The sequence below is a fragment of the Neophocaena asiaeorientalis genome, unplaced genomic scaffold, assembly GCF_003031525.2.
Source record: "Neophocaena asiaeorientalis asiaeorientalis breed wild unplaced genomic scaffold, Neophocaena_asiaeorientalis_V1.1 scaffold229, whole genome shotgun sequence".
NCBI classification, from domain to species: Eukaryota; Metazoa; Chordata; class Mammalia; order Artiodactyla; family Phocoenidae; genus Neophocaena; species Neophocaena asiaeorientalis.
In genome coordinates, this window is record NW_020174096.1 from 1,500,459 (window position 1) to 1,515,493 (window position 15,035).

The 15,035-nt window shown below is 34.9% G+C and overlaps 1 protein-coding gene across 3 annotated transcripts in view; it reads right to left on the reverse strand.

The window, feature by feature from the left end:
* NADK2 (NAD kinase 2, mitochondrial) overlaps window positions 1-15,035 on the reverse strand; it is a 46,637-nt gene that overhangs the window by 5,567 nt on the left and 26,035 nt on the right. Inside the window, exons 7-12 of one of the 3 annotated variants that reach the window (XM_024754649.1) lie at window positions 10,562-10,640; window positions 7,532-7,597; window positions 6,086-6,181; window positions 1,230-1,285; window positions 1,052-1,105; window positions 273-623 (exon numbers count right to left, since the gene is read on the reverse strand). In XM_024754649.1, the coding sequence (XP_024610417.1) occupies window positions 604-623; window positions 1,052-1,105; window positions 1,230-1,285; window positions 6,086-6,181; window positions 7,532-7,597; window positions 10,562-10,640 (371 nt within the window). In that variant the 3' untranslated portion in view covers window positions 273-603. Of the gene's footprint in view, window positions 1-272; window positions 624-1,051; window positions 1,106-1,229; window positions 1,286-6,085; window positions 6,182-7,531; window positions 7,598-10,561; window positions 10,641-15,035 lie in introns of those variants that run through there. The other 2 variants (XM_024754647.1, XM_024754648.1) reach the window with 2 other exon arrangements.

Below are 15,035 nucleotides of genomic sequence, written 5' to 3' on the forward strand. Positions count from 1 at the left end.
CAACAAAGAAAGTCTTACGAGAATCCAAAATATATAAATAAAATGAACTCACACTGTTAATATACTCTATCATGTATTGCTAAATCATTTTAAAAGCGACCAGTAAGAACATGTCTGTTCTGATAACTCTCAAACTCAAATGTTTATGGATGACAGTTGCAGCATAGGCAAACAGATGCAACTATAAACAAGTTTGGATTTTTTGTTGTTTTTCTAAAAATAATTTACCTTGAAATCTTAGGATACTCTTCAGTTAAACAGAGACAGCACGATTTAGCTTTAGTTTGAGGTCCATACTTTTGAAAATGATCCTAGCAGATGAGTAGACTTTAGTGTGTTAAAATTTCATATGCAAATCAAATGAATGTGGTTTTCAGTTTACGAATTTAAATATTTAAAAAAAATAAAATTTAACAAATAAATTTGAAAAATTCCTATGCCCCAGCAATCTACGTCCACTCTCTCATTCCACAGTTGAGGAAGCAGAGGAGCAAAGAAACAGTCTTGCCCATCGTTTCACAGTGAGTGACTGGCTGGTCTGGGATTGGAACCTAGTCTTCAAATTCGCTGATCAGTATCCTTCCTCCAACTGTGCTGGTTCTCTTAAAGGAACCCTGAAATAACTGGGCAGGGACATATAGGAGAAGGTTAAAGAGAACATTTTAGTGAATGTGAAGGTAAGCAATCAGAGTTCAGTGAATTCCTTCTCATTTAGAGGATATTAATGGCACACTGAGTTTAGGTGTGCATTTCCTAATTTCCAGATGTGTATTTTTCTACATTTTCCTATCCCCCAGGACATGTTTGCAGTCACACTGTTTTGACACAGAGGTTATATTTCCATGGTTGACAAAAATCATAATATAAAATTCCAGCTTTAAACTTTTTATTGTTTAAAATATATTTTAAGGGGTATTATATTAAGAGCATGTTTGGGTCAAAAAAGCACTATGCTTTGCTTAATTAGACAAGTACACGTCACAATAACATCCTCAAAATATGTACAGAACTTAACTGAAAGTGTTAGTAGTTATGATCATTGGTCACTGACCTTTCTCTACAAATTCTCTGTTCAATGGAAGACTTAAATTTCCTTGTCGTTTTGCTATTGAAAAAGGAAAAGGGGAAATATCTTAATTAAATATTTTATAATGTACAATACAGCTAACATACAATAAAATATATTTAGCATATTATAATATAACATATAAGAGCTATTTGGTACTCACCAATATTTAGAACATCTTCCACAGCCTGAGGTGCAACCCTGTTAATATTGAATGACCTAGAAGCAAACACCATATACATCTTTTCTTATTTTAGTTCTAAAAACATACGAAAAATGAAAAAGGAATAATCTACTTAATGTACAGAAAACTCTTAGAAATTATCAGGAAAAAAAAAAATGACCAAAAGACAACAGCCACCTTATACAGTTTTAAAAAGTGGGCAAATAGTTCATGGGTCTATATGAAAAAAATGTTCAATCTTACTCATACTTGAGGAAATACATATTAAAACAAGACTTTTCTCAGATTTTAAAGATTAAAAACTGACAATGTATTGACATGGGTATGAGAAAAGAAGTGTCCTCATATACTAATGGAATTATAGAGATTGCAATTGGAAGGCAATTCTGCTCTATTAAGATTTAGAATGAACATATTCTTCAACCTAGTAGTCTATCCTAAAACATATTTGTACATATAATACACAAAGACAAATACAAGGATATTTACTGAAGCATTATTTATAATAGCAAAACAACTGGGAAGCACATAATAGCAAAACCATAGGAAGCTGGGTAAATAAATTATATTATAGCCACTCAGTAGAATACTATGTAGATATTAAAAAGGCTAAAATACAACTATATGTACTGATAATGGAAAGATAACAATATGTTAAGTTAAAAAACCAAAAGCATTATATGGTATGTATATAACTTACCTGTTTTACTTATATTAAAAAAATATATGCATGTACAGAGTGGTTATATCTGGAGATTAGTACTAGAGATATGAAGTGAAAGAGACGAACTTTTTGTTGTATACTCTGTATTATTTAACATATTTTAAAATGTGTATTTCTTCAAATTATAAAATAGTTTCTGAAGATGAGAAATCTTTTACTAGCAAGATGCCTTGCTTAACCACTTAGGAACAAACATTAACACAAACGTGAATAACTTTTTTAAAAATTAATTAAGTTATTTATTTTTGGCTGCATTGGGTCTTCATTGCTGTGCGTGGGCTTTCTCTAGTTGCGGCGAGCCGGGCTACTCTTCACTGTGGTGCACAGGCTTCTCATTGGGGTGGCTTGTCTTTGTTGAGAAGCATGGGCTTCAGTAGTTGTGGCACACAGGCTCAGTAGTTGTGGCGCACAGGCTTAGTTGTTCTGCGTCATGTGGGATCTTCCCGGACTAGGGCTCGAACCCGTGTCCCCTGCACTGGCAGGCGGATTCTTAACCACTGTGCCACCAGGCAAGTCCCTCAATAACTTTTAAAAGAAGCTCTGTGCTGGGGTCTAAAAAGATGGTTAAGGAAAGGTTTTTAGAAAAAAAACTCTTCCAGGTAATTTGGAATTCTGCCTCTAACTCTTCTCAGTAGATAATCCACACGAACAGGCACAATGTTGCATAGTCACACAATTCCTAAAAAAATCTAGGCCCTTGCCTTTCCTATTTTTCACCATTATCTGTCCTCCAATTTCACATTCCAAACACCCCAGGCTCATTCTCGCCTCTGTACCTTTGCTCATACTCACTATGTGGTATAAAGCAAAATACTTCGAGTGTTCTGACTTTCTTATTGTTTACTATGAGGTTCACAAAACCTATCTCATTTGCATTACTGTCACACACTACAAGACATAAGGCACTTTAGGCACTACCTGGCTCACAGCAAGAACTCAACACTGAATGAAAATGTCAAATGCAAGGAATATGTATGAGTTATACTCTAATTCCTCTGAATATACGCATTACTGAAAGATACTGTTTTGGAATTATACTTTAAATTAAAAGATAAGCTATTTATTAGGGTGCCACTGAATTAAAATATATTTAGGGCAAAAGATATTAATGACTTATATCTCCTTATTGTAGTTAGACTTAGTTTAAGAGAACGGAAGTCTTGTAAGACATGCTCTAATGTTCCTAGAACTATGACTTATTAGAGATACCACAAATCAACACAAACTAAGTTCTCTGAATTGGGGTTAAATTAAAACTAATTTCCTGTGGTTGTAATCTAAATCTCAGCCAATTCACTCTACCTTTAGGAGTGGTTTACATTCTATATCAAAGACAAACTATATGCCAAAGCAGGTGTTAGCTAGCACACAACTTTTTCCTTCGATCTACAACCTTCACCATTCTAAGAGTTCTGATTTGAAACTGGACATAACTTCTACTAAAGACAACCAAATTGAAAGACAAAGAGTCTCATATCTTCATCAGCTAGTAAAACCTTCTCTTAAGAACAGCTCCTCACCCTTAATTAAGTCTGGTAGGGCAGAATGTATGGAGGAGGACTGGCAACAGTCTTAAGAACTCATGGAAACATAAATATTCCCGCTCTGTGGAACTTCTCCTAGTGTGTGCTAGAGATCACATCCCACACTGGGAAGAGGACCGAGATGAGAATGCAACAATGCAGAGACACTTGCTATGCAACATAACCATTACATCCTATGTCTTGTGCAAGAATTTTTGGAAATGCAAAGATGGGATAGCTAATCCCTGAACTCTCTTCCCCCCTGACCCCAGACACATGATTAGGCTATATTTCCCACCCCCTCTTGCCACATAGCATGTAACTAAGCTCTAGCTAAAGGAACAAGTGTGGCTATCATGGGCAACACTTCTAAGCATGTCTCACAACCTCCCACAGGGAACCCGTCCATGCTTTTCCTCCTTCTGTGGCTCATGAGGTTTACAGCTTATAGTTAAGTCCAGAATTTAAATCCTGCCTCCACCATTTATTAGCCACATGGCTTTTGGCAAGTCAGCCAACTTCTGAGACTTTTTAAACTCTATTAATGAAAATAAAATCACTTAATTCCAGAGTATTTTTGAGAATTTAAATAAGACAATATACTTACTTGGGACGAAGAAAGTGCTCAAAGATGGTACTGCAGTAAGTTGAAATTAACATATAGAACATATAACTTTCCCTCAGTCCCTCTGGCCCCTAGGCTTCTCTTTTCTCCCCCTACTTTCTGAAGAGAAAAAGTATCAAAAGATACATGGGAAATGCAATCGTAACAAAAGAAATGTTATCAGTTATGACAGGGAGGAGAGTAGAACGTGTTAGAAGCAAGTAAGCTACATAGGGCTGAGTAGAGAAGAAAAGGGACTGAGTTAACCAAGGTGGCAGGGACAGGATATAGTTAGAGAGACAGAGTTGGTTCTACACTAGAGCATGGGAGACAAAGCAGACTTTAATAAGCAACACAGAGAAGACTGAAATTCTAGTCTCAGCCATACTTATTTAAATGCAACATCAACACAGGACTCAACTATAAAGTGTGTGGTAGGGGAAATAAAACTCAATTTTAAAGCATCCAAACTTAAAGTCAGTTTGATAAGCACTGTTTTAGCTATATCTGTGAGCATGTAGTCATTTATTCAAAAAGTATTTAAGTGACTTTGTATTAAGTACTGTGCTATGCACACAAAAAATTAAGCAGGAAAAAAAAAAACACTAGTCATCATCCCATGTGCCTCAAGTTGCTCAAACTAACTGGGTATAAGCTTATCAGAAACTAATAATGTGCTAGGTGCTATAACAGTGTGATGAGGAAAAAGTGCTGGGTAAGGGCAAAAAAAGGGATCAATTAATTAGGCTTATGAAAGGAACTAGGTCTTAAGTAAAGGTTTCCTACAGAAAATGGCATTTGAAGATTGGAATTTTCAGCCAGTGGATGGAAAGGGGAGAGTGTTCAGGCATTCAATGCAGGAAGAAGGTGCATTGAGCAAAAACAAAAAGCCCAGAGAGAACGTGGCTTGTGCTAAGAATTGCAAGTAGCTTGCAGTGTCTCCAGTGTGATGGGTTAAGGTCAGGCAGGAGTAGGCTGGCAAGGAGGTCATACTTAAAGGGCCTTATGTGACAGTCTGAGCAATGTGAACATAGGAGTCAATGAAAGTTTTAAAGCACAGAAGGAAATAGGGAGATATACCTATATTTTAGAAATATTACTCTGTGGTAGTAGTATGAATGACAGCCTGAAGAATAAAGGGTGAGACACAAAGAATATTCACTGAAAAGATGGGGCCCTATACCAAAGAAATAGCAATAGAAACTGAAAAAGGGGGCTAGAGCTTCTGAATTATATCTGACAGGATTTAGAGACTGATAGGGGAGAAAAGGGAGACTCAAAGATAAGAGCAAGGTTTTAAGGAATAATGTGTTTTCCTGAGAATATGATGTCAAGGTTAAGGGTGATACTATTAAGCAAGACAGGGAACACGGGGAGAACAACTGAAGACAATAAATTCAGTTTTAAATGTGTTGAATTTGAAATGCTATTGAAATCCTATGTAGTAAGTGGGTTTACAATATGAGGTTATACTCAAGAGAGAAGACAGCTACAGATAAAGGTCTGGGAGGCATGTGCATGTGTGTACTGAGAAGTAGAAGAGACTTCCCAGAGAGAGGTCACAGGGTAAACAAGTTGCAGGATGTCCCAGGTTACCTCCAGTTAGGCCTTGAATGCACAAACCTCCAGCATATGTTTTGGTACTGTACTTTGTTTTCATTTCTTTACTATTACTTGAAATGTTCATTTTTAAAAATATATAGTCCCTCAAAACATATCTCATTTTCTTTTTTCTCTTTACAAACCTAGTATGGGAAGCTAAAGAATGACCAGATCCAGGCTGCGCTATAATCTAAGAAGTCAAAGCCGGACTCCTGGACCCAATCAATAAGTGTAGCTAAACTGAGCCAACCGATATAATAACACCAGGCTAGCTACCTCTTGCATATTAGAGGCCTTAGATACACCAATATGAGATAGCAACTAAATTACATTACTTAAAGTATTTCACAAAAGTTGATAAGCAACATCTCAAGTTACTCACCAGGCCTTTGATCCTGTTCCAGTACACAAATTGAGCCCTGAACTCTTCTGTTTTTCCCATGGACCATCATCAACTGAAATCTCGTAGTAGGAAGCCCTGTGAATTGAGAATATAAAAGTGGATTGGCTGAACTTATGGCTCATGGTAAATAAGATAAACATAGTCTTTCAGCGCTGATGAAATCTAAGTAGGCCAGCTTGACTCAGACATACCTGACTTAGTCGGCACACACATCATGATGCTAATTTCAATACTAATTAAGTGAAAAAAATTCTAAAATATCTGCATGTCTGCATCCCTCTCTGATCTATATGCGCCTCCTTTCTATCAATACTTTAACATTTCAAACAGGAGCTTCTTGTAAATTTTTACCTAGCATTGCTGCTACTGCTTTTATGGAAACATACAGAACCTTATTTCAGAATTCAAAAAGAAAATACCATTCCTAGGAGAGTTTCATTCTTGGTAGCTAGTCCTTGTTACATCTAAGTCTGCATCTAATCCTTCAAGTTACCAATAGTTTCTGCTAAACTCTTGTTTCTTAAGTTACATACTAATGTGCCTTTTGAATTGACAGTAAGCTAGCAGAGATGATGAAGTTCTAAAGAAAAATCTCAACCAGTCCTGGATCACTGGGCGAAACTAGGGAACAAGAACTGTAATTTTTTTAAAGATTTATATTTCTTAGTGTATTTAATAAATACGGAATCAACTGAGTCTTCTCCCACCAGCAATAATGACACTATTCTTTAACTGCATGAATGTATAAATGATTTGCAACTATTCAAAGAGCTTTTGAAACACGTAAAAGCTTATTTTGTGAGCTATATCTTGAAATAATGATGTCACTGGTCAACAATGGGTTACTTTTCTCCAGCAAATAAAAAAGTTAAAATAAACCCTTAACAAAATACAGCTTTTCAAAATAATGACAATTATTAGACATGCCTGCAAATACTAACATTCAATGGATAATTTGTCTCTTATTCTAACCCTTTCATTTCTCCTACCAAGCTCTTGGTTTGTGAACATTTTACATGATATAACTCCATGTCATTTTTTCTCTAAAGTCAGCATTCTCTACAAAAATAAAAGATAGCAAGCCTAATATTCACATTTAATCTATCTCATAGCTTTGTTATATCTTCCTAGAAAATTAGGAATTTTAGGTACATTAGGAGCCTATTATACACAGACAAGCCATCTGAATCCATAGGAATGGCTGCTATTATGCCAGAATCACATAGAGCCAAATATTATAGGTAAGTGAGGATAGAAGAGAAGCAGAGGTGAAGAGAAAGGAAAGTATAGTCAGGTGAGAGACGTTGAGCCCAAAACAATGAACAAATTTAGTGTCATTCCCACATGCAGGTTTATCAAGATTAGTCAACTCAGAGAATTTTGGCTTCAGGGAGATTATTTTTTTAAGGCAGCAATAAAACTCACAGTCCCTTTAGAGTGGGTATACTTCTTCTTAAATTGTCCACTGCTACAGCCCAAGAATAAGACATTCTAGGTTAGAACAAATAGGAGAAAAGAAAAAAAAAACTGGGCTTTTAAAATGTTCTTAAGTCTAAGAACATTATAAATGAGGCAGGAATAATATTGCTGCACTTCGTATTTTCCAAGCAAAGCACTTCAGTTTTCAGGAAGACCACAGTTCTATTGTATACACTGAAGAAGAGCACAGGCTTACCCTGGCTCTGTTATTTATTAATTGTGTGATTTGGGGCAATTTATTTCACTTCTCTGAGCCACAGACTTCCCTACAAAATGGAGATAATGAAAACATTTGGCAGGACTCAATATTTATTCATTCCATAAACATTATTAAGTGCCTATTATGTTTTAATAAGCACTGTGTTGGTAGTGGGGATTTAATGGCAAACATAATAGACACGATCTTCTTGACGTTTATATTCTAGTGGGTAGGTCAGAAATTTTAAAGTAAATAATAATTACCAACTATTTAGAGTGCTGTTTTCTGCTTTAAGCAGTAAACAAGATGCTATATAAGAAATAATACAAGATGACCTTTAGATAGCACTGCCAGTAGGAAGGCGTGTACAGGCAGGGGCAGTCCAAAAATTGGCAATACTTCACAAGTTTTCATGACAACTCAATACAGGATCTGGAATCAGAAATTCTGGGTTTACATGATGGTTCTGATGCTAACTAACTAAATATATGACCTTGGGCAAGTTATCTGAATTCTCCAAAGCTCAATTTTTCACTGATCAATACAACTACTTTTCTCACAGAGCTGCTATGAGCATACATGTGACAACTTACACAACATGCACAGTGCCTGACACATAGCAGGCATCCAATAAGTGTTCATTTCCTTTCTGCCTAAGGGTCTATGTCATAGAATCTTTAAAAATAAGTTCTAACATTTCCAGTAGTTAAATCTTTTTCAGTGGCATCAGAAGCCAACCCATTGCTGCCCTTATCTTAGTAAAGATATCAGGTGAGGCATCTAAGATCACAAAAAGAACAAGCATCACACATCAGGGGTAAACCAACCAAATCACGACCACCACAAAAAATAAAAGCATTCAGTCTAAAACCTCCTAATGGGACTTCACTGAATTTCCAAAAAATCTATCAACTGACCCCAGTTTTCCTCCTTTTATAAGTTATTTTTTAGTAAGTACAAATCATAAAGCAACACTAGTAGAAGCTCTCAGAAGTTATGACCTTTAAAATATACAAACAGAATAATGTAAGCCATTAAATGGCTTCCCTAGAATTAAGCATAAACTCACAAAACATCTTTACCTTTGTCATCTATTTATTTTAATGCAGACCTCCTCCAATCTCATTTTGAAGTTGTTCTCTTCTGCCTCTTTAGCAATAATGACTAGATTATATCACTAATTAGAGTTACATTCTCTTCCTTCTCTCTTATGACACAAATGTATCCATTACTCATTTCCATGTTGTTTCAAACTTGATATGCTATATACAAAGTTTTTCTGTTGCTGCATAAGTCTTACTATATTAAATACATCTTTACATTTTACCATATTTTAAAGTTCTTTAAGTAATATATTTTTATTTGATTTCTTTGAAGAATACATTTTACTTTTAATAATTTTTAAATTATGTATTTTACTACCTTTATGTGAGATACCACTATCTTTACCTTATTCATCTTTATATCCCTAGTGGGTGCACAATGTATTTTAAAGCATATGTTTAAAATTATATTAATAAAATAATTACAACTCAAAAAGATCATTCAAATCATTCTGTTGAATCAAGGCTTTGCTCTCTTCAGTACTACCTACCTCAGTTAAGGTATTGGCTAAAATGTGGCTTTTTTAAGACAAATTTCTCTCATCATAATTAAACTTCCTATAAAAGGATATGACTTATAATAAAGAGAATTTCAGAATATATGAAACTCTCGGTAAACTAGGGAATCAATTATGTGACCTTCAAAGGGTCACATGGTTCTGGAAGCAGGAAAGTAGGATGTAGATTCATCTCTATCTTCCACCCCTAATTCACTTACATCAACAAAAATGAGAAGGAAAGTTCTAACATACTACCAAGAGTTAAATTAACTTTATATTATGGCAGTCACTTTATAACTGGTAACTGGTGTCACACAAAAAATTTTTGCAAAAAAATTCTACTGACAATTTAAGCCTAAATTATATTCAACACTCACAAAATAGATTTTATCAGTAATAAAATACTATATTTTTATATTCCTAGTAAAGAGCTTCACTAACCTTAATTTTTGGTAATGATGGTTACAAATCTTAAGCTGTCGATACACTTGCTTTATGATGTTGCACTAAGAAGGATCACTATTATCTATGTAGTATACTTGCCAAAAATGCTCATTCTGAATCTTATCATGCAGAGAAGAAAAAAAAATCATACAAATCTAAAAAAGGGAATATTCTACAAACCAATTGGCTTAGACCATTCAAAAATGTTAAAATCATAGATGACAAAACAGGGGTGGGGCTAAGAACTGTTCTTGATTAAATCTAAAGGGCCATGATAGCCAAATGCGTTCTCCTTACCTGCATCCTGGACCAAAACAAGCAAACAAGTCAGCATTAAAAAACATTAAGACAGTCAGTAGGGCAATTTTAATATGGACTGTCTATAAGATCAATGTTTTTTATCAATTGCAAATATATACCTATATATCATTCTCTTAAACATTTATAAAGCACCTCTATGATAGATTAAAGGCTCTGAGAAATACTGCAGTAAAGAAATCTGAGTAACTTTGTTTAACCTAGGGTTTCACAAACGTTTTTAGTAATAACACCTTCTTTCCTCTTAACATGTATTAACATGTACAAAGGTTTGGAAATATTTCATTAAATAATTCATTTCTCTTACTTATACAGTATCAACCATTCACAAATCTTAGGTTGTAGAAATAAATAGCTTAAAAATTACTAAAATATTAAAATTTCAAACTCAAGATCACAGGTTGAAAAGTACCTGGATGACAGACTCTCCCCAATGAAGACTTCATTTAGTGCTCTCACTGGCAAGAGCTGGGGTCCAGAAGCCTCAAACCCTGAAGGTAATGAAAGAAAAATCCAAGACAGCTCCTTAAATTTTTGAAATTTTATCATATAAAATTTATAAAATATTAATATACTCATATTTGTCTTTGTAGTGTCTATACCTTAACATTATTAACAGATAAATTAAATCATATTTAAAGTATTCATAATACAGACCCACAAAATCATCTAAACATTATGAAGCAATGAAGCCCCTGTCTCTCCAAAATAAAACTTAGGTCTTCTTGAAACAATTTTTCAAGAGTCATAAAATATATTTATCCATAGCATAAGATTCATGTGGTCACACTTGACTTAGTTTTACTCTGGAAGCTTCAGTAGTAGAGATGATCAAGTACTTCCAAAGGAGAGCCATTCTGGATTTAAGCAGCAAATTACATGAATGGCTCATATAGGAAACCAAACCAGTTATGTTAAAACTCAGATTACTTTTTCAAATAGAAAACCTCAGGAGTGATTTTTAGCAATGGCAGCACTGGAGGAACAGAGCCACGTCTCTTCCTATGACTCCTAAAAAAATGTCATCTATTTTTTTTTTTTTTTTTTTGTGGTACGCGGGCCTCTCACTGTTGTGGCCTCTCCCGTTGCGGAGCACAGGCTCCGGACGCGCAGGCTCAGCGGCCATGGCTCACGGGCCCAGCCGCTCCGCGGCATGTGGGATCTTCCCAGACCAGGGCACGAACCCGTGTCCCCTGCATCGTCAGGCGGACTCTCAACCACTGCGCCACCAGGGAAGCCCTATTTTTTACTCTATAAGGTTGTATGCACAGATTAAGTGATCTTCCTTGATGATTACTTAAACATCACTCCATCATGCAAAATTCTCCAAAGAATTCCCACTGCTTTCTGGATCAAACTTGTGATTGTCACCTTCAAATGGTCTCTCTTACTTTTTATCTTTTACCAGTCTCCAAATGGAAATGCCAGGCCCTTCCTCTCAATGTCACCAATAGCAGATTCATTGCACCCAAGTATCTCCTGGTGGGCAAGCACTATGGAACAAGTTCCCTTTTCTGTCTCCTCCACATCTTTTTCCTTAGTCAAAGCTTAAAAGTCCACCTCAGCTGTGGCAGCAGCTAGCCTCTAAGATGGTCTCCAGTGATTCCTGCCTCCTGGTTTTCACATTCTTGTACAACTCTCCCTCTCACATCACACCAGGATTAGTCTATGTGACCAACGTATGGCAGAAGTGACGGTACGTCACTTCTGAGATTTGGTTAAAAAAGACACCCTGGCTTCTACCTTGGTCACTCTCTCTCTCAGATCACTTGCTCTGGGGGGAAGATATTTCATAAGCAGTCCAATGGAGAAGCCAACATAGTGAGGAACTGAAGCTAACAGCCACGTGATGAGTTGTGACGCATATCTTCCAGTACAGTCCTGTCTTCAGATACTGCTGTCCCGGCCAACAGCTTGACTGTCACCTCCTGAGAGACCCTAAACTCAAACTAACAAGCTAAGCCACTCTTGGATTCTTGACCTTCACAATCTCTGTGAAATCATAAATATTTTGTTTTAAGATGCTCAATTCTGGGGTAATTTGTTACATTTTAAGATTCTATGTTTCAGGGTAATGTGTATAGATATCTAATACACATTAGACACTTAATACACTAATAAAACTTTCCACCACTGTCACCAACACAACCACCAATCTATTATTTTCCTCTGACTTGTAGCCTATTTATGTTTATTGAATATTAATTACATGTATCTCGTATCTTTTGGATTATAACTGCCTAAAGTGGCCCAACTATTCTTTCGATTATAAGCTGTTGTTACAATACCAAGGAACCTTTTAAAACTTATTTGACTAAATTATGTAATGGGTTAACATTATCAGCTAAATCTCATTAATATAGTAGAAAGAATGTGTCACAAAAAGGTATATAGAAAATTTGCTGTGTTTAATCGAATTTGATTGTACTTCAGACTGCAAAACCTAACTCTTGAAACTCTTAATTTGGTACTAGATATATTCACATTTTCACATCTGACAAGTTTTACCGATGTAAAAAGTTAAAATTTATTGTTTAAACTATTTTTCTTTGCATAGGGTAAATCACTAATGGAATGTTTTACATCTCCCCACAGATTTTCTGCAAATGCTCAACTAACAGTAAGTACTCACTAAATATTACTAATAAATCTGAAATCTCACCATCAAACTGTAACCATATATTTTTATTTTATATGGTCTTGACTTTTTAACCTCTAGACCTGTTTTTCCTCATCCTAATTTTCCTTTCTGTATTGCACTTTTATTATGTGTGCTTGCTGAATTTCACTTGAAATCTTTTACCAAAGAAGGAAGAGAAAACGTAAAATTGCTTCGAGTCTCATTAATCATCTTAATTCTGCTTATATTTTCTTTCATGCTAATTGACTACCAAACATTATCTAATCATGAACTGTTCATTTACAACTTGCTTCAACAGGACATGATAAGATGGACTCAATACCAATTAACAATTTTCTATCCAAGAGAATGCATTACAAAATTGATTATTAATTTGTATTTGTAAGTATAGAATTGTTATACTAGTGACAGAGACTGCAACCCTGTGCAATTCCCTCACACTGTCAGACTGTTAGACTATGCTTCCAGGTCTACTCACATTGGGTATACCTATGGGACTAGAAATGGCCAATAGAATATGAGCAGAAGTAGTGAAAATGCCTGGCTCCTAAAACTTCCCTAAGGATCCTCCATGCTCTCACTGTCTTCTTCTCCCCACAAGCTACACAGGACCCAACAGAAGACTCAGAGGCCTTAGAAGATGGTAAGAGCCATTGTTCAGAGGTTGCCTGAACACCCCTTGGACAGTGAGCTGAGCTCTAAATAAACCTTCAGTATGTTAAGCCACTGAGATTATGGGGTTGTTTATCAAATCAATTCACTTATCCAAATTAATACAACCAGGCTTTCAAATAAGAAAGTTACTAGTTTATGTGATTAAAAGTTTTTTTAAAAAATAACTAATAAATCAACCCTACCTTCCCTTGAAGTTATAAAGGTAATAAAAATGAACTCTTCTTCATTAACTTGTATACAAATATAACCTAGTTAAGGACAGATAACACTAGATAGAAAATTTTATTTGCTTAAAAGTTAAATCATCCCTTTTGTAAGCTGAAGTTTAAAAAAAAAAAAACTAGGATTGTTTTTCTCTGTAATCTTTTGTTCTAAATTAGAAAGCGATCAGGGATCAAACATGGTGCTATATTTATAATCTCAAACCTACTCCTATATTCAAAAATCCCAAATGGCAGCTTCCTAGAAAATGTTCCCTGCCAACTTGAAGAGAATTTAAATAGCAAATATGAGATTATCCTTAAAATCCTTCTAAATTTTTCTCAGAAAATAAAGCTCTTTTATCAAAAAACCCTCTAACAAGCCCACTAAAATAGTGCCTAGACATTGTAAATGTTATATAATTGCTAATAACAATATTAGTAATTAATATAAGTAAAGTAATTTCCAGGGTTATTATTGAGAAATCTGAAACTACTGTGATTCCAGATTCTTTATATATCAAAAAACCTGTTCCAACCACAATCACCATCAACACCACCATCACTTCCTTTCTGGAAGCTTGCAAGAGGTTTGCTTTATCCCTAGTATTCTGACATACCTTGGTGTGGGACCTCTTACCACTGACTATATTAAGTACTTTGTGGGTCCTTACATTCAAAAACTGGTGCCTAAGTTTTGAGAAATTTTCTTATATATATATTTTTTATTTCGAACATTTTCTGTTCTTTTTCTAGAACACTAATGAGATAGGAACATCCTGAATATTACTAAGTTTATGTGTAATTTTGTTTCATATATATTAATTTAGCTTATAAACTAAAAACAGTGAACCTGAGATAGGAATCTGAGCAATGAACGTTTAAATACCAAGCTACATCTTTCCTATAATGCTGTTGGTGAAAAAAAACCAAATCCTGAACATCTTTTGGAGACAGCAATAACTTCTTTTCGTGAGGTATAAAGTAAAATTTCTAGCTAAGATTTTAATATCTTAAAAAAAATTTTAATCTTAATATTTACTGCAATCTTTCAAAAATGATAATAAGAAATCATATGCTAGATGTCTATATGCTAGATGTCTAGATTTTTCAAAAATAATTACTTAAAAGCTTTCTAAAAATCAAATGATTGTTTTTTTCCCAGGGAAGAAGAAGCATCTTTAAAACATGGCATTAACTCAGTTTAGGAACACGTTACCCTATAAAGCTATAAATCACCATGAAAAACTCTGAAAAAAAATAAACATAAGTAAACATCACGATACCATGACAAGACAGAAACAAAGACAGAAAGCAGATATGTAAAGATAGCTTTTGCTGATAAGTTTAGCCAAGAAATGAAATGCAGG